This window comes from Phyllobates terribilis, unplaced genomic scaffold (assembly GCF_046119375.1).
Source record: "Phyllobates terribilis strain yellow unplaced genomic scaffold, ASM4611937v1 Scaffold_1__5_contigs__length_1240528914, whole genome shotgun sequence".
Lineage (NCBI taxonomy): Eukaryota > Metazoa > Chordata > Amphibia > Anura > Dendrobatidae > Phyllobates > Phyllobates terribilis.
Genome location: NW_027362761.1, coordinates 799,348,226 through 799,368,177, shown reverse-complemented (window position 1 = coordinate 799,368,177; position 19,952 = coordinate 799,348,226). Strand labels below are relative to the sequence as shown.

Below are 19,952 nucleotides of genomic sequence, written 5' to 3'. Positions count from 1 at the left end.
CTTTATAGTGCCTCTGGACCTCATAGTACCTCATTGTACTTTATAGTGCCTCTGGACCTCATAGTACCTCATTGTACTTAATAGTTTCTCATTGTGCCTGTGGCCTTGTGCCTGAGGTTCTGTGCCTACGGCTTATGCTTTGGGATGCTGGCATCGTGCCTCGTACCTTGTGTCTCCAGGCTCGTATCTGGTTATAGAATCTTCGTATTTCTGGACCCAGATCCAGCTTCCTTTGCCTCAATCTGTGCATCTGGGCTTAGCCAGAGGAACAACTTGGCTCTGATTGACCTAGTATTCTGTTTTGGAACAGGGATCTCAATTCAGCTACTGCCTTTAAATACAAGGGGTTGTGGTTGAGGGGAGACATATGTCTATTGAGTTCATCCTATAACATACTACTGTTCCAGGAGTAGATAAACCCATGAGATAGGTGCAAATCATGTTGGGGGAAAGAATCCTTCCCGACTCCACATATGGCGATCGTATCCTTGATCATCATCCTGTTAAAAATTCTAGTCCTATAGTCTGTAATATTATATTATCATCAAGGAGGGTATATTGACCCTCTTTGTACTTTTGTTGTGAATCAACAGTACAGCATGATATGGCAGAAGACCCAGTACTCTCACTACTGTTACAGCAGTCAGGGCGCCTACAATAAGGAATTTAAGAACCCATAGTCCCACTGCCTCACAGTAGATAATCTCCCTCAGCGATGGGAAGAAAATATCATTCCTCTAGCTAATAAGGAGGATCCCTGGTACGGGCGCAGTCCGGGGGTACAAATATCACTGAGAATATCTCATCTTGTTCCCACATTTATTTTGCATATGGTAGTGGGATCGCCTTTTAGGCCTTTATTTTCTCCAGGCCGAGCCCAAGTTTGATAACTGGTCCTGAATATATTAAAAATAAAATTATATATAATACAAACATTGACATGAAAGGTCTGAGCTAGTTACTTGTATAGAGACAGTTTCTAAAGTATTCTTTCTTGTGGGAAGGGGTTCTTATCAGTCCCCGGAGTTTTACCAAGGTCCTGGATTATGAGCCAGATGTGAATATGACAAATCAGTTCTTGATTTTCTGTGTGTGTGTGTGTGTGTGTGTGTGTGTGTGTGTGTGTGTGTGTGTGTGTGTGTGTGTGTGTGTGTGTGTGTGTGTGTGTGTGTATTATATTTATGTATATGACACAATCAACAGTAAGGGCATTTATTTAGGCCTCTTTAATTAATTTCAGAGCCCAGACTCCCTGTGTCTTAAACATCAGCACCACAGGGGGTGGGGATCTTTTCTATATCTGGCTGGTTCTTGCCCAGGACTTTGGTCCCTGGAGGCTTCTGTACCCACCCTGGTGCTATTGATTTGGTATTTCTCCATGTGTGCTGTCCTGAGGGATGTACTGGAAAAAGGGAATTAGACCTACCAGTAATTCTGTTTCCATGTAGTTCCTCGGGACAGCACCATTAATTCCCTCCCTTATTTTTATCTTTGGGCTTTCGCAGAATCGGTCTTCCCACGTGTCATTCATTCGTCTGGTCGCCATGGCTCTGGGTTGAGCTGGAGCTGTTAAAGTGGTTCTTGTATATGAGTTTCTAGTAGCCCGTATAGACCATTTGCATCCATCCTTCGGTGGTAATTGTTAAAAAACACTGGAGGGTGGAGGTGGGAGGGGCCTTTTAACATCTCTGTGATCCTGTCCCATCATAGGTCAAGGAAAGGACTACCTCCATGTGTGCTGTCCGAAGGGACTACCTGGAAACAGAATTACCAGTAGGTCTAATTCCCTTTTTAATCATTTAAACCTCTGCTTTTTCTGGGATTTTGGGTCCGGTGGGAGGTCCTATCAGTGACTGACAGATTTGTATGTATAAGTATGCACGCAGAGATGGTAGTCAGTCACTGATAGGACTGCCCACTGGACCGAAAATCCCAGAAAAAGCAGAGGTTTAAATGATTAAAACACAGGTTATACTGAATTTACTATCATAAAACTATGTAATAATCTGCTCAGCAACCCCAGCTCTGTAACATGGTGCCTGCAGATTGAACTGCATTTTCATGGTGACAGGTTCCCTTTAAGGAGTTGGAAAAGTTATGTCCATGGCGAAACCAACCATCTACTAGTACAAGTATATTTACCTTGTTGTCATGACAATGATTAAAACTCTTTGTTCCCACACCATACGCCAGAAATCATCAAAGGTTTTTGGCAAAGGACCTGGTTAGAGAGAGGGAAAAAAAAAAGCCTTTAATGGTGATCCAATAAACTGGTTCTTACCTGTGCCACACACATAAGAACCAACATAGTCTCATATAGTGAGTGTGCACCACACACATTACCAACCACTGAAGGGTAACCGCAAAAACCTCCAAAAGGTTTTGTAACAAATTACAATGGAGTTGGGTTAATACATTCATTTTTTAATCTACATAAATAACTTGTAAATACAATTACTTATATTGTATGAATACTGAGCTACAGATGTTTTAATCAAGAGCTGCATTCACAATTCTGAAGGTTTTAGAAGTGAAACATTCCTTGCTAATTAATATATGTGCATACAGTTGATCATATTTCGCCAGCTGTATCACCTTGATCATTTGTAAAGCATGCAATGCTCAGGCCAGTATTTTGCTTGTTTGATGCAACTCTTGCTGCATTTGATCATCTGTTCTTATATTAAAGAGGTTGTCCAGGATCTGAAAATAAAAGTTTCTAAGAAAATTTACTTTGTTGCAGTGATCATATGGCATGCGTCCACTTGTCAGCTGTAGCCAATCACTAGCCTCCGCTGTCAGGTGCCATATATACAGGAGTCAGTACCGATACGACCGACTGCAGCGGTCACAGATTTATAGCACAAAGACTACTCTAGCATAGTAAATAGAAAGAGGGAACTAACAGAGAGAGGAGGGAATTTAAAAGAAAGACATGCTATAAAAAAAAATAAAACAAACCCTGTTAAGAGAAAAAAAAATTATTCTGGACAAATCCTTAACGCAAAAAAAATTACCTTGAGTAGCAATGTAGGCATATTTTCTTTTGTATCCATCCATAAAACTTGCATTGATGTAGTCAGTTGTCTATGAAAGATCAAATAAAAGTTTACTACATGTATAATAAAAAGCTTTCGACCAGCAGTGAATTTAATGATTTACTGAAATGCAATATGAAGTTACAGCAGCAGATTCTATGAACATACACTCTTACAATGCTCTATAAGGCGGAAAAATATATATATATACAACCCCTGGCAAAAATTATGGAATCACCGGGCTCGGAGGATGTTCATTCAGTTTTTAATGTTGCTGAAAAAAAGCAGATCACAGACATGGCACAAAACTAAAGTCATTTCAAATGGCAACTTTATGGCTTTAAGAAACACTAAAAAATCAATATAAAAAATGTGGTACTTTTTTCAGACCAAGCAGAGGGAAAAAATTATGGAATCACCCTGTAAATTATTTCCAAAACTAACACCTGCATCAAATTAGATCTGCTCGTTAGTCTGCATCTAAAAAGGAGTGATCACACCTTGGAGAGCTGTTGCACCAAGTGGACTGACATGAATCATGGCTCCAACACGAGAGATGTCAATTGAAACAAAGGAGAGGATTATCAAACTCTTAAAAGAAGGTAAATCATCACGCAATGTTGCAAAAAATGTTGGTTGTTCACAGTCAGCTGTGTCTAAAATCTGGACCAAATACAAACAACATGGGAAGGTTGTTAAAGGCAAACATACTGGTAGACCAAGGAAGACATCAAAGCGTCAAGACTGGAAACGTAAAGCAATATGTCTCCAAAACAGGAAATGCACAACAAAACAAATGAGGAACGAATGGGAGGAAACTGGAGTCAATGTCTGTGACCGAACTGTAAGAAACCGCCTAAAGGAAATGGGATTTACATACAGAAAAGCTAAACAAAAGCCATCAGTAATACCTAAACAGAAAAAAAACAAAGTTTCAATGGGCTAAGGAAAAGCATTCGTGGACTGTGGATGACTGGATGAAACTCATATTCAGTGATGAATCGCGAATCTGCATTGGGCAAGGTGATGATGCTGGAACTATTGTTTGGTGCCGTTCCAATGAGATTTATAAAGATGACTGCATGGAGAGAACATGCAAATTTCCACAGTCATTGATGATATGGGGCTGCATGTCAGGTAAAGGCACTGGGGAGATGGCTGTCATTACATCTTCAATAAATGCCCAAGTTTACATTGATATTTTGGACAGTTTTCTTATCCCATCAATTGAAAGGATGTTTGGGGATGATGACATCATTTTTCAAGATGATAATGCATCCTGCCATAGAGCAAAAAAGATGAAAACATGCCTTGAAAGAAGACACAAGGTCAATGTCATGACCTGCAAATAGTCCGGATCTCAATCCAATTGAAAATGTTTGGTGGAAGTTGAAGAAAGAGTAGTTACTTACCGGTAACGAAATTTCTCGGAACCCATGACAGCACCACGGAGAGAGGGGATCCGCCCTTCAAGGACAGGAAACCTACAGATAAAAAGGGCGGCACCTCTCTCCCGCATCAGTTGGTTTACAGAGCACCGAGAGGACCGCCAGGTTAGTAACACCAAATATGGCATTTTTATTTATATATATTATATATGTATTTTTTTTTTTTTTTTTTCAGACACACCCTGTGACTAAACAACAGGTAGTAACGATTGTGCACACCCATGTGTAAGAAAAAAGGGGAGGGAATGTACGGGTGCCGTCATGGGTTCCGAGAAATTTCGTTACCGGTAAGTAACTACTCTTTCTCTTTCCCCATGACGGCACCACGGAGAGATTGCAGAGCAGTGAAGATTAGGGAGGGACCACCGCTTCCAGAACCCTTCTGTCAAAGGTAAGATCTGAAGACGATGTTAGATCCAGCCGGTAGTGTTTAAAGAACGTGGAGGGAGAAGACCAGGTCGCCGCTCTACATATCTGTTCGATTGAAGCTCCGGCCTTCTCCGCCCAGGAGGCTGCCACTGCCCTCGTCGAGTGAGCCCTTAAGCCCACCGGCGCTGTTTCCCCGCTTGAGGAATAAGCCAGGGAAATGGCTTCCCTTATCCACCTTGCCAGGGTTCCTTTGGAAGCTTTCTGTCCCTTCCGAGATCCCTGGAAGCACACAAAAAGAGCCCTGTCCTTCCTACACTCCCGTGTGGCCTCTAAATATTGCATAATGCACCTCCTGACGTCCAAGGTGTGAAGGGCCTCTTCCCCCTTGTTTTTTGGGGCTGCGCAGAAGGAAGGGAGGGTAACCTCCTGTGACCTGTGAAAAAGGGACCCCACCTTAGGAAGGTACACAGGGTCGGTCCTAAGCGTCACTCTGTCGTCTAGTATTTGTGTAAAAGGGGGTCCTGCGGATAGTGCTTGGATGTCACTAATGCGGCGAGCCGAGGTGAGGGCTACCAGAAGGGACAAGGTTTTAAGGGACGCTTCCCCTAGAGGTTCAAAGGGGCCTCTGGTCAGGGCTGAAAGAACAAGATTTAAATCCCACGGAGGAGCCTTCCGGGAGGGGATGGGCCTGGATCTATGAGATGCTCTGATGAACCTGGAGACCCATCTATCCCTTGCCAGGTTGCAGTTATACAGGGCTCCCAGAGCTGCCACCTGAACCTTCAGCGTGCTCGTGGCCAACCCCAGCTCCAACCTCCTCTGAAGGAACTCCAGGATGGTAACCACGGGGGCCTCCCCCACTATATCCGTACCTGCAAAGGAAAGGAATTTCTTCCAAGTTTTCCCGTAGAGCCTAGTAGTTACAGGTTTCCTACTCTGCAGCAAGGTAGAGATTAGATTGGGGGAAAACCCTTTATCCCTCAAGAGTGACCTCTCAAATTCCAAGCTGTCAAGTGCAGGTTTGTTACCTGCGGGTGGAGTACTGGACCCTGAGACAGCAGGTCCGGAACTTCCGGAAGGACCCAGGGGTCGGAGACTGACATGATCCTCAGCCAGGAAAACCAAGGCCTTCTTGGCCAGAAAGGGGCGATCAGGATCGCATTCGCCTCGTCTTCCCTGATCTTCCTCAGAACTGCCGGAATGAGAGCAATCGGAGGAAAGGCATATACTAGCTGGTGGCCCCATGGAATCAAAAAAGCGTCTAGTGCTACTGGGTTCCCCCTGGGGTCGATCGAGCAAAACGTGTCCACCTTTTTGTTTTTCCAGTTGGCGAATAGGTCTATACATGGGATTCCCCAAGCCCTCGTGATTTTTTTGAACACTAGCTGGTTCAACTCCCACTCGCCCTGTCTCAACTGGGTCCGGCTTAGGAAGTCCGCCGTGACGTTCATTGACCCTTTTATGTGCAGAGCTGATAAGGACTCTAGATTCCTCTCTGCTACGTGGAGGATGGAGCTTGACGCCTGAAGAAGGGAGATGGACCGGGTACCCCTCTGGTGATTTAGATATGCCACCACTACTCGGTTGTCCGAGAACACTCTCACGTGGTGACCTTTCAACACGTTTAGAAATTCCAAGAGGCCATACTTCACCGCCAGAAGTTCTTTCATGTTGGAGGAAGAACCTTCCACCCCCTTTGCCCAGACTCCCTGAGCCACTCGGTCCTCTAGATGAGCCCCCCACCCCCTGGGGCTTGCATCTGTCGTCAGAATCTGGGGTGACGGTATTGTCCATGGGACGCCCCTGCCTAGATTTTCTTTCTTTGTCCACCATGTTAGGGAAAGTAAAGTTTTTGAGGATAAGGTCAGTCGACCTTCTAAGTGCCCTCTTAGAGATTTTTCCGCCCTCAAAATCTCCCATTGTAAGACCCTGGTGTGCAACTGAGCCCAGCGGACCCCCGGGATGCAGGCAGTCATAGAACCGAGGAGGGACATTGCTCCCCTTAGTGTCATAACCGGATGCTTCCTCACATAGGACACACGGGCTATCATATTTTGGACTTTCTCTTCCGGAAGACGGCATTCCTGACTTCTTGAATCTAACAGGATACCTAAGTATTCCTGTAGCTGAACTGGCTCCACTCTGGATTTTTTTAGATTTAGAAGCCATCCCAAACTTGTCAAAGAATCCATGACTACTGCTAGCTGGTCTTTGCAGTGGCTGAACGAGTTGCCTATAACCAGTAGATCGTCCAGGTATGGGACTATCAGGATGTTCCTCTCCCTCAGATGAGCCATGACTTCCGACATCACTTTCGTGAAGACTCTGGGGGCTATTGCTAACCCGAAGGGAAGGGCCCCATACTGGAAGTGTCTGATTGTGCCCCTTATTGGTATAGCTACCCTCAGGAATTTCTGGTAGTCCCTGTGAATGGGGACATGATAGTAGGCGTCTTTTAGGTCTAAGACCGTCATGAAACAGCCTGGAAACAGTAATTTCACACAAGTTTTTATTGACTCCATCTTGAAAGGTTGTATATTTAGAAACTTGTTTAATTTCTTCAGGTTTACGATAGTCCTGAGTGTACCATCCGGTTTTCTCCTGAGGAATAGTGGGGAGTAAAACCCCCTCGCCTGCCTCCTGAGCTGAGACCTCCTGCAGGACTGCTCTGTCCACTAGGTCTAGGACTTCCTGTTCTAGAGCCAACTGCTCTACCGCTGAGGACCTTACGGGGGTTACTGTGAAATTTCCTCGGGGAGTGGAGAGGAACTGGAGTTTTAGCCCAGATTTTATCAGGCCCAAAATCCAGCCCACATTTGAAATCTTTTCCCAGGCTGGGAGGAAATGGAGCAGCCTTCCCCCCACCTGGGGCTGCGTTTCATTAGGCGGGCTTCTTGCTGTCACTAAAGGGCCTGTTGAACATAAACCCCTTGGCTTTCTTCTGTCTCCTATCATCCCACCTGTCCTGATCTTTGAGGGGCCTCTTTCGCATGAATTTTTTGCTCCGAAAACCCTTCCTGAATGATGAACCGGAGAGGACCGGAAATCGTTTTTTGTCATCCCCGGCTTTAACCAGGATGTCATCTAGGGTAGATCCGAACAAAAATTCCCCTTCACACGGGATGGAGCACAGTTTGGATTTTGTTTGGAGGTCGCCTGGCCAGCATTTGAGCCATAGGGCCCGTCTAGCTGCATTTGAAAAACTCCCTGCTCTGGCTGCCAGTCTGACGGAGTCGGCTGAGGCGTCCGCCAGAAAAGCCGCTGCGCCTTTCATCACAGGGATGGCCCCTATAATATCCTCCCTTGAAGCCTTGTCTTTTAGCTGAGATTCCAGCTGGTCCAGCCAAACCATCAAGGATCTGGCTGTGCAAGTGGCTGCCACTGCAGGTTTTAACCCCCCCCCCTGCCGCTTCCCAGGCTCCTTTCAGAAAGGAGTTCGCTTTTTTGTCCATAGGGTCTTTGCGTACCCCCATGTCTTCAAACGGCAGGGAATATTTTTTAGAGGCTTTGGCTACCGCCACGTCAATTTTTGGCGCTTTATTCCAGAAAGAGCATACAGGGTCCTCAAAGGGGTATTTCCTTTTTGGGGTCAATAACCCTTTTCTCTCTGGCTTCTTCCATTCTCTCTTAATCAGGTCGTGTACCTGATCATTAAGAGGGAAGGATCTCTTTCTTTTCTGACCTAAGCCACTGAACATTATCTCTTGGATGGACTTTTTGGGATGAGGGTCTACAAACCCCATGGTGGACCTAACTGCTTTGATTAAGCCATCTGTTCCGTCTATAGGGAAACAGTTACGACCACCGTCCTCTGAAGATGAGGAAGCAGATGATGAACCGGATGATTCAGATACTTCCTCATCTGATTTACTAGACTCTGACTCCGGGGAAAGGTGCCTAGTTTTTTTATGCTTCTTCCCCCCCTTTTGGAGGGATTTAAAGGTATCTTCGACTTGTGATTTTATCAGGGATCTGAGCTCGGTAGCAAACTTAGGGGTCTCCTCACAGATGGTTTGCTCGATGCATGAGCTACATAGTCTCTTTTGCCATGTGGTGGGTAGATCTGCTGCGCAAAGTGCGCAGGCCCTGTTTTTAAACTTTGCCGTGCTCTTCCTTCCCTAAGAAGAAAAGAGAGGGGGGAGGGTCCAAATTACAAGTGAACTTTCACGAAGATCACTTACCGCCTATACGAAAGAGAGAGAGGGAATACCGCATTCGAAGAGGAACCTGCTCTGGTAGCTGGGTCTTTCGCCGAGGCTGATGCCGTGCCGGAATCTTTGCCACGCTGAGAAGACCTGCCGGACCGACCGCTTCCTCCGTCACCTTGAATATGTTGACGCGGAGGGCCGCTGGAGGGTCCTTTCGTGCGTTTCCTCTGAGGCGATGGTGATGGAGATGGTGAGTGGGGGCGCAGGGACTGCACCTCCTGGGGCTACTGGTCACTCATACTGCTGATTTTCACGTATGCCAGGAAGCATTTTTCCTTTGCTTCCCTGGCAATTTAAGCTATGCAGGTGACCGCCCCCTCCCCCTCCAACACCGATGTGGGGAGCGCCCCCCTCTGGCCAGGGCACCGCTGTGTCCTCCATGTTAGGCCTTTCCCGCGCGCGCGTTTGAACTCGCCGCTCCTGCGGCCGCATCACTTCCGGGCGCCTCCCGCGTCACTTCCGGCGCGCGCGCGTGGGGGAGCATCGGTGTGCGCGCGCACCCACCCAAACGCCGAATCGCTATCCGGCAAGCATGCGGGGCGCGCGCTGCACAAGGCCCAGACCCTGACCCAGGGCTCAGGCCTACTCCCAACCCGAGCCCTGAGCCTCCTATACTTACCGCCTGGGCCCGACGCCACAGGAGACCGCGGCTTGCTTCGCGTCTCCCTGCCACCCTAGAGGCCCGCTGACCCCAGCTGTGGCGCTTCAGGACACCGCACCAGCCGAGGCAGGGAACCCCCGCTGCCTGAGCCGGACTGGTCGGGCCTGGTAAGTAAAATCTTCTTTCTTCTTTTCTTCAGGATTTCATCCGTAGGTCCCTGTCAAGGACAGGAAACCAACTGATGCGGGAGAGAGGTGCCGCCCTTTTTATCTGTAGGTTTCCTGTCCTTGAAGGGCGGATCCCCTCTCTCCGTGGTGCCGTCATGGGGAAAGAGAAAATGGTCCATGACAAGGCCCCAACCTGCAAAGCTGATCTGGCAACAGCAATCAGAGAAAGTTGGAGCCAGATTGATGAAGAGTACTGTTTGTCATGCCTCAGAGACTGCAAGTTGTTATTAAAGGCAGAGGTGGTGCAACAAAATACTAGTAATGTATTGGAGTGTTCTTGTGTGTGTTTGTTTTTCATGATTCCATAATTTTCTCCCTCTGCTTGGTCTGAAAAAAATTACCCTTACTGAGTACCACATTTTTTTTCTTGATTTCTTTTAGTGTTTCTTAAAGCCGTAAAGTTGCCATTTGAAATGACTTTAGTTTTGTGCCATGTCTGTGATCTGCTTTACTTCAACAACATTAAACAACTGATTGAACATCCTCCGAGCCCGGTGATTCCATAATTTTTGCCAGGGGTTCTACATATGTACACACACATCTCCCTCTAGCTCTACACTCTCACTACAGTAGATATGTACAAAGTCTGCAAGTCATTTGTTTACCTTCATCTAAGTTGTTCTCCTCTTGAATGGAGGGATTCTCCAGGACTGGAACATTGCTCGGCACAATGGAGGAGTTACCCCCACTATCAGGACAGCTTGTAAAACGGCTAAATGCAGATATTTCTGAGACTGCTCCAATAATCTCAATGGACGTTTTAAATAAAACCTGTCACCAGGTCAAAAGAAGACATTTTTGCTTTTATTTTATTCCCACTGCTGCGGAGATTCATTTATTTTTTCTAAATCTGCTATATGGTTGCAGAGAAATGGGCCTTTTTATTTAATGCTAATTTTATAGTCTTTACCAAAGGGGAGCAGCTCACAGGATTCCCTGGGATTTTTTTTAAAATCCACTATATGATTCCAGAGGCACAGTGAGAATAAATTAATAGAAAAAATGAGTCACTTTTCACCAGGTGACAGGTCCTCTTTAGAAAAAAAAAATGTATGCACATGTTTCTAGTCTGAGAAATCTCTGGAACAAATCTGCAGTATTTAAATGTACCCTTACTGAATCAAGGTGTTATTGCTATAAATATATACCGTATATCTGTACATACAGCGGGTGAACCAAGTCTCCAATTTTCTATATTCATTGCATTCGTGGGTCTTGGATGGATGCACCGGCGAGGCCATAGACTGTAATGGTGATGGCATCATTTTCAGGAGTGTACGCCTACTGGAGGTGGACACTCAGATGTACTAGATTGCGTCCGGGTGTCCGCCTCCTATAGGCGTACATTCGGGGGGGATCGGACGTATGCCCCTATGGGACTCACGAACACAATGTAAAAACACCCTTCGTAAATATATTCCTAAGGGTATGTGCACACGTTGAGTATTGTGTGCAGTAATTTCTGCATCTCTTGGCAAGGAAAACGCAGCCTCAAAAATGTTGCGTTTTTGCCTGCGTTTTTTCAGTGCATTCAATGGGTGAAAAACGCAGGCAAAAACGCACAGAGAATTGACATGCTGCAGATTATTCTCTGCAAGTCAAAAATACCCAACGTGGGCATGCCTCTTCAAGTTTCTCGTTTACTTTGCTGCAACGTGTCCACACAGCTTAAAGGTGCTATGGACATGAAATTCTCACCAGATGTCGGTAACAACCCAATTCACACAGGCACCTTTAGAAATATATTTACTTAGAAAATTGGTGACGTGTTCAATACTTATTTCACCCGCTATATATAATGTAATCTAATGCGCCCCACAGATAGCTAAGCATTCCTGCTCTGTTTCTGCAGAGTGCAACTCTCCTCAGATATAGACTATGGGCTCAAAGGAAACCTGTGAGCAGGATTTAGCCCTATAAACTAAGGACATGGCTATAATGGCGCTGTGATGCCGATTAATCTGATACCTGGTGTGCAAGGATCCGCTCAGTGGCTGCTGAATATTCACCTTATGAAGTTTTCAGAAAATGACGTCTTGTGTACTTCGGGGCTGGACGTGAGGGCAGGGTCTTCAGCTCCTCAGCCCCCCCACCAGCCTCCTCTGCAGATCACTGACCTGCATCCCTTTTAAAATTCAGTGCCGCCGCCATCATTGTGTGGGTGGCATGTGTACAGTGGGAGCCGGAGTCCTATGTGCAGGACTTCAATAAATTGGCGCCGGCACAATGATGGCGGTGGCGCTGAATTTTAAAAAGGAGGCAGGTCACTGAATAATCAGTGGCCTGCAGAAGAAACAGAGGAGACTGGTGGGGGGCTGAAGAGGAGAAGACCCTGCCCCAAAGTACACAAGACATCATTTTCTGAAAACTTCATAGGGTGAGAATTCAGCAGCCACTGAGCAGATCCCTACACATCAGGTATCAGATTAATCACAATCACAGCGCCATCATAGCCATGGCTTTATAGGGCAAAATCCTGCTGACAGGTTTCCTTTTTAGTGTAAAGTTAATTTAAAGGTGTTGATGAAATGTGTGTATTAATATCGGTTAGGAGCCCCAGTACATCAGTGTGCTCATTACTACACTTCAGCTTTGAAGCTGTGTGACCTCTAGGCTATACGCCATGTTTCTACATATGATGATTTTGCCCTGTGCACACAGTGATTACTTTTCAGGTAATTTTATTAACTTTCACAAAACCAGAGGCCAAGACATTAACCGTAAGGCTCTGGGTACCCCTGAAGAGACAATGTTAGCTCCACAAAGGTTATTACATTTAGGACACGTTCAGTATTTGGTCAGTATTTTACCTCAGTATTTGTAAGCCAAAACCAGGAGTGGAACAATCAGAGGAAAAGTATAATAGAAACACGTCACCACTTCTGTATTTATCACCCACTCCTGGTTTTGGCTTACAAAAACTGAGGTAAAAAACTCCCCAAATACTCAATGTGTGCACGTGGCCTACTAAAGCTTTGAACCAGTGGCATTAACATAACCCTGAACAGACCTGCAGCCAGCAATATATAAAACACTACTGCTGGCAATAGAGGAGTTGCACACTGTCATTTCCAGTCTGGTGGGTTCAACCAGCTATGACAAGTGATTATTTAGCTCCCCCTTGTGGTGAACGTGCTTAATAGCGTATTTCCTGAACTGCATCCATTCCCTCTGGTCATTGATTTTTCGTTTGGACATGTTTGCGCACTCCTCTGTGTGTCATATTCGCTGCCTTATTGTATCCTCTTCAATTAATAAGGGTGTAGAAAGCAATATATGATATAAAGCTTACACACACTTCCACAATATACAGCTACCCTATCCACAGGGCAGTGTCCACACCAAGTAATATGCAGTCTAATGACCACGCATACCTGCACAGGACATGTCCACAGGGACACCGTGGCTTACTGTTTTTTTTTTTTATAGAATACCTATAATCGATTTATTACGTGGGCACGGCAGAGCGTCACACATGGCACACCTTAAGAAGCCATTTAATACCATGCTATAGGAATAGAACAAGAAGTGTCTATATGGTGCTCATAACACAGAGGAGGAAGGCAGCGGACAATACACGAGGGTCACACTGCATCTCCTCTTCATCTTACCAAGCGGCTTCTTAATGTCTAGAGGGGCCTAGGAACAGGGCCGGGACGAGGCGTCTACCTAGGGCGACAACTCGTACCAGGTGAAGGAAGGGGGACGTCATATGAACCGATCATTTAAAAAACAGAAAAAAAAGAATTCCTGTGGTGATTTCAAATGGGCACCTCCCTTCTCTGACTAATGGAAGCGCTCAACAAGCAAGGAGCGCCTTTATCAGTGTGAGTGAGGAGAGACGCGCTCACTGGTACAGGAGGACTGAACAGCGAGTGCAGCTGACAACTCACTACTCCTCTGGCTGGTTACTCCAGGCACCGCCATGGTGGGCCCTGAGCATCTCCTCCCTACACGCTGCCCTGCTCAACCGTACTCCATCCACAGCATCCTTCTCCTGGTGTGTACATACTAACCAGCGGAGCCCCCTTCTCAGACACACTATATGATTTCGGACTACGTTTACACATTGCAGTAGCATTTTGGTTTAAAAAAAACAAACAAAAAACAAACGTGGCCGCAAAATATGAATGCCGCCCTAGGCCTCCTTCAGATGTCTGAGTCATGTACGTGTTCTGTGTTTTTCAAGGATCAAACACGTAACCATTACATTCTATGGGGCTGTTCTCATACCCACGCTTGTTTTTCAGACCAAGAGGGCCACACAAATCTTGGCGATATGTCTGTTTTTTTTGATCAGAGTCATGAATCTAAATTTCCAATACAAGTCTCTGGGTCTGGGAAAATCACTAAGAGCACACATCGTCATCAGAGTGCAATCTGTGTGCTGTCCGTGACCAACACTAACAGGTAGGAGAAGCTTTGGCTTTTTTTATTCATATGCGAAAATCACTGATAAAACACGGATGATAACTGAAACACTGATAGAAAAATATTTAGATTTGAGAGTCCTCAGTGGTTGATACCTTTTAATGGCTAACTGAAAAGATGGTAACAAATTGCAAGTTTTCAAGACTACTCAGGTCTCTTCATCAGGCTAGTATAACACAAAATCTGAAGAGTCACATATATCAAAATATATATTTTCCCTAAATCAAAATGAAACACTGATAAAATTCTGATCCAAAACACGTAATAGTCTGTGTTTTTATGTACTTGAAAAAATAAAGATGCTGAATTTCTCTTACGTTTGTGCTTAAAAATGCGATTTACAATAGTAGCAAAAATAATGAGATTTAAAATCTCATTCACACACTTTTCCCCTTGAGCTTTTAGAGCTGCTGTGTGCATTTTTAAAAAGGCGGTTAAGTGTTTTTGTTTTTTTTGCTGTTTTTTTACTCAAATGAATACATAAAAACTGCATGAAACGAAAACACAAACCCCATCACAAACACTTATAAAACTCATCAAAAACAAAGATTTTTTCCTGCCAACACTATGCATTTTTAGGGCAGAAAACAGCACTGTGTGAACATACCCTTAAAAGGGGTTGTCTGACCAAAAACTACAAGTCTGCAGTCATTAACTGCAGACTTGTAAATCTTCACATGTAACTCTTCGCACTGCACGGTGAGGATTCTCCAGTGTTAGGAGTGGTCACTGGGTCATGTGCCGGCCACATTCAGACTAGACTGTATCCGGCCTCGCTCAATACACTTGCATTGAGCAATGTCGGATACAGTCTAGTCGGCACGTAACTGCATATATGCAAATTGCATACTTATGGTTAAGCCCCCTCCTCTCTCGGCACCAGACAATCCTCACGCGGTGAGGATTCATGAGTGCAGTCACACAGAGTAACTGCAGACTTGTAGCATTAGATTGAACAACCCCTTTAAGATAATCTGTCAGTGACTCAAGTTGGGCACGGGCACAATTTACCTAGAACACCAGAATATGTTGTTCTGGAAAGGTCTATGAGGATGATCCTGTCCCTGAGGCTGCATTACATGGCCTGCAGGCACCGGAGCTCCCAGTGAAGATCGCGGCCCGATCCTGTGGCTGCCAATGCCAGCGCTTAGTTTCAGCTGAACACGCGTCCTTGGATGCACAGTCAATTGAAATGTATTCCAGCGCAGAGACCATCTCTCTACACCACAATACCAATACCAGCCAATGAAGAGGCCGGCAGCGTATGAGGTCACTGCCATGCGCTGCCCCAGCTGTGCAGGAGGAAGAGGTCGCTGTTCGCAAAGGGAGTGAGGTCAGGTGAGAAGGATCTGCAACATTAGGGACAATTGCTTCAACAAGGTGACCAAGATTAGGACATTTGATCCAACAAGGTGACCAGCTATAAAATTGTACCATAATTTATATGATGAATGGCATTAAAAAAAAAAATGCCAAAAAAATGATCAAAAAGTTGTATGGGAAAAATCACTGAAAATGTCATCTCATCCTGTGGCCCATCAAATTAAATTTTTTTCTATGTGCTACCCATATACCCAGCCAAGTTTGAGACCCCCTACTCTAAAGAAAATTGTGAGGCGTTTACACAAGATACAGCATATTTCTCCATACAATGGGAGGGACACCAATAATATATTACCTCATCTGTGCCAATAAGCCCCAGTTTAACCCTGGACTGGTCCAAGCACAGAACATCACTGTATCTATTCTTTGCTTGATTGTAAGGCTTCCTATGAGAAGAAGAGAGAAACAATGTTAAAATGAAAACTAAACCACCATTATTCACATTTATGGATCAGTAAAAAATCTAAATTTTGCAGCTCATGGTATACGCTGGAATCACATATGCAGTTTTTGTCAAAAAATTTTGAGCCAAAGCCAAGAGTGTCAGAGAAGGCGAGAAGGGACGACTGACTCTCCTTTTCTGTTCACGGCATGTAAGATTCCAGCCTTAGCACTGCTGATCTCTACTGCAGGGGAGGTTTCTCCAACTCTGATGTTTCAGCCACAGACAAAACCATTTATGCACAAAGTTAAAATAACGGTGACACGTCATCAGTCTCTGTAAAGTAGCACCGCGCACAAGGTTTTTTTTTTTTTTTTTTTATTTATTTTTTTTATTTCGAGTGGTATTTGGCTGAGCTCACTACTGGTTACATGGTGTAAAAGAGGACCAAAACTGCATTGAAAATGGAAGAGGCAAATCAATAAAAGTATAATAATTCATGCTCTGTGCACATGATAACTATGGGTAAGGGGCTAAAAATCACCGGAGTGCTACCTTAATGAGATATTCCCATGTGATCGATACAAGTATATGACACCTGCTGATTGTGCTCGTGTCCTGACAGGTAGTCTTCAGAGACCAGGAAGGGTCTCAACAATCAGATCACAGTGACGCTATATATTTCACCCGTCGAATATTCGTTATGCTTACAATAATCATTTTTTTTTCGACTTTACTTTAACCCTTAATAACCAACCAAGTTGCATCTCCACATTTTAGCGGCCATAACTTATGTATTTTTTTTTAATTTATTTTATTTTTTTTAAGTTTTCATACTGGTTGTATTAAATTGCATTTTATGTAGGTAAATTTTAATATTTTTCGACAGAAGATAACTACATCCGAAACTATTTTAATTCATTCTCTGTGCACATAATAGTGTAATTCTTAGAATTATTTTATACTGTTTAGTTTTCACACTGAATAGCTATTTGAAATAATTCTTCAGGTTACTACAGTTGCGTGCATATCTAGTGTGTGTCTTTTCTTTGCTTTTAAGTAATATATAATCACTTTTTAATAGAGAGACTTTTTGGGATTTATAATTTAGAGTTCCCAGCTACACTGTATGATTTCAACCAACTATTTGGACCAATTATAAAGATGTAACTTCAAGCTACATTTTTTGGTGCATTGGTGGCTGTTTTGTTAGTGATGCTTTATATCCCAGCTTCGAGTGAACAGGTTGAAGATTAGACAGCGGGCATCACTGCTCCCTGCCTGACGTACAGTCCACTTATCTTTGCCATCATAGCTCACGCTTGTTCAATCTTGGCCGGGAACCAGGCCTCCGTAGGTCATTGCACGTCAATGATGTCACGACAAGCAATGCACAGGGACCTGTGAGGCCTGGTTGCAGCTAGAAGCTCCGGCTCAAAGTAAAAAGAGGCTGGAAGATGCAGCTCGTGACTGTGGGCACAGTGTAGGGGCATGTAGGTCATAGGAGGCTGAATAAAGTGATACCTTGAGATCTGTAAGGCTATGTGCCCACGATGCAGAAATGCTCCGGATTTTTTCCTGAGCGTTTCTACACCTCCCTGGCAGAAAAAAACGCATGCGGATTGTACATGCGTTTTCCTGCCAGGGACATGCGGATGTGAAGCGTTCTTCACTTGCATTTCCGCATGCGGGTTGACAAGCGCTTTCCAAGCGATTTTAGCATCACTTGGAAAGTGCTTGTCAACTTGGTCACACTATATAAATCCATGCAAACGGCATGGATTTATATAGTGTGACCGAAAGAATGGTAAAAAAGAAAAAAATAAATCTATACTTACCATCTGATGGCCCCCGCAGTCTTGCTTCGCTCCGTCCTCCCTTGCCGGCAGCTCGGGGTAAACTACACTGAAGGACCTGCTGTCACATGACTGACGTCAGCGCAGGTCCTTCAGAAGGTAAATATATTTATTTTATTCTTTTTTTTACAGGTTCTATGGTACCCAGGTCCGGAGGAGAGTCTCCTCTCCTCTACACCCGGGTACCATAAGCACATTGAAACGCATGTAATGCGCATCTACAGATCCAGTGATGCGGAATCCAAGAGTTCCAATGCAAGTCAATGGCGGCGAAAACACAGCGCTACCGCAAAATAATTGGTAGTGCTGCGTTTTTTCTGCAATGATAACCCGCAGCGGAAAATTCCGCAGCATGTGCACAGCACATGCGGATTATCATTGGGGAAGATGGCAGACCTTCTACCAAGCGTTTTTTTAAGCGTCTCTGCAGCGGTTTTGTCGCGCTCTTCACATGCATTTTCGCATGCGGGTTGACAAGCGCTTTCCAAGCGATTTTAGCATCACTTGGAAAGTGCTTGACAACTCGGTCACATTATATAAATCCATGCAAATGGCATGGATTTATATAATGTGACCGTAAAAGACGTCAGTGGTCGTGTGACCCGTAACATGACTAAATGACGTCATGGCAGGTCTTTTTAGACCATCGCGAGCTACCGGCAAGCCAGGACGGATCGAATAAGGACACCAGGGGCCATCAGAAGGAGAGTATAATGTATATTTTTTATTTTATTCTTTCAGAAGGAGAGTATAATGTATATTTTTTATTTTATTCTTTTTTTTACTCTTTTTTTTTTACAGGTTCTATGGTACCCGGGTCTGGAGGAGAGTCTCCTCTTCTCCAAACCAGGGTACCATCCACACAGTGAACCGCATGATATCCGCATGTGCACATGTAGTGATGCGGATGTCATGCGGTCCAATGCAAGTCAATGGCGGTGATTCCGCAAAATAATTGGTAGTGCTGCGGATTTTTCTGCAATGATAATCCGCAGCATGTGCACAGCACATGCGGATTATCATTGGGGAACATGGCAGACCTTCTACAAAGCATTTTTTAAGCATTTCTGCAGTGGAACTGCCGCTGCGGAAACGCTTAAAAAACGCATAGTGGGCACACAGCCTAATCCTGTCTTATTCCAGAGAATCCTCAGTTTTCTTATATGTAAATGTTCAGGGATATGGGCTGGACACTGATCTGCATGAGAATCTGCCTCAACAGATTATTTTATTTTAACTGAATATGGATGTTACTAGTGTGAGACATGTAACTAACACAGAACATTAGAACTGAACTTTGTTTCATAAAAAACACGTTAGCAGCTACAGCTCTGCTGTATTGCAGCACTGACTGCGAGATGGAAGCTGTAGCAGAGAGGAGCCTGCAGATATGTCAGTTAGGCCACAGCCCCACTATCAGTATTCGGTCAGTATTTTTTCTCAGGAGTGAGAGCCAAAACCAGGAGTGGGTGATAAATGCAGAATTGGTGACTTGTTTCTATTATACCTTTTCTCTGATTGTTCCTCCTGGTTTTGGCTCCCACTCCGGAGAAAAAATACTGACCGAATACTGATAGTGGGGCCGTGGCTTTATAACCACACAGAGCTCTACAGTGAGATCAGGAGAGCAGAGAGCGGCCATTGCATTTTACACTGGTAACTTCCCCTTCATGTAAAATAATCTCTGGAGGCAGATTCTCATACAGATCAGTGTCCGGCACATAGTCCTGAACAGCTCATTTACATATAAGAAAAATCTGGATTTCTTTGGAATAAAACATCAGATCACAGATATCACGGTATCATTTTTTTCAGCTTCCTATGACCTACATACAGACGGCTTAGGAGGGTTGGTCCTACTGACAGATTCCCTTTAACTAAGAATGTGTCAGTCAGCCTTCTATGAGTGACAGAGTTTGTAACTTTTTTTCTTCACTTTTTCCAAGCCCTCAGCCAATTTAAGACCACAAACCACAAAAGTTAAATGTCAATATTTAAGAGCCAGTATA

General features: G+C 44.6%; 1 protein-coding gene across 3 annotated transcripts in view; it reads right to left on the bottom strand.

The window, feature by feature from the left end:
• LOC141151767 (tyrosine-protein phosphatase non-receptor type 9-like) overlaps positions 1-19,952 on the bottom strand; it is a 70,820-nt gene that overhangs the window by 12,279 nt on the left and 38,589 nt on the right. For all 3 annotated transcript variants that reach the window (XM_073637079.1, XM_073637080.1, XM_073637078.1), the window contains 3 exons: positions 16,001-16,091; positions 3,018-3,087; positions 2,143-2,221 (listed from right to left, as the gene is read on the bottom strand). In XM_073637079.1, coding sequence (XP_073493180.1) covers positions 2,143-2,221; positions 3,018-3,087; positions 16,001-16,091 — 240 coding nt within the window. The remainder of the gene's footprint in view (positions 1-2,142; positions 2,222-3,017; positions 3,088-16,000; positions 16,092-19,952) is intronic.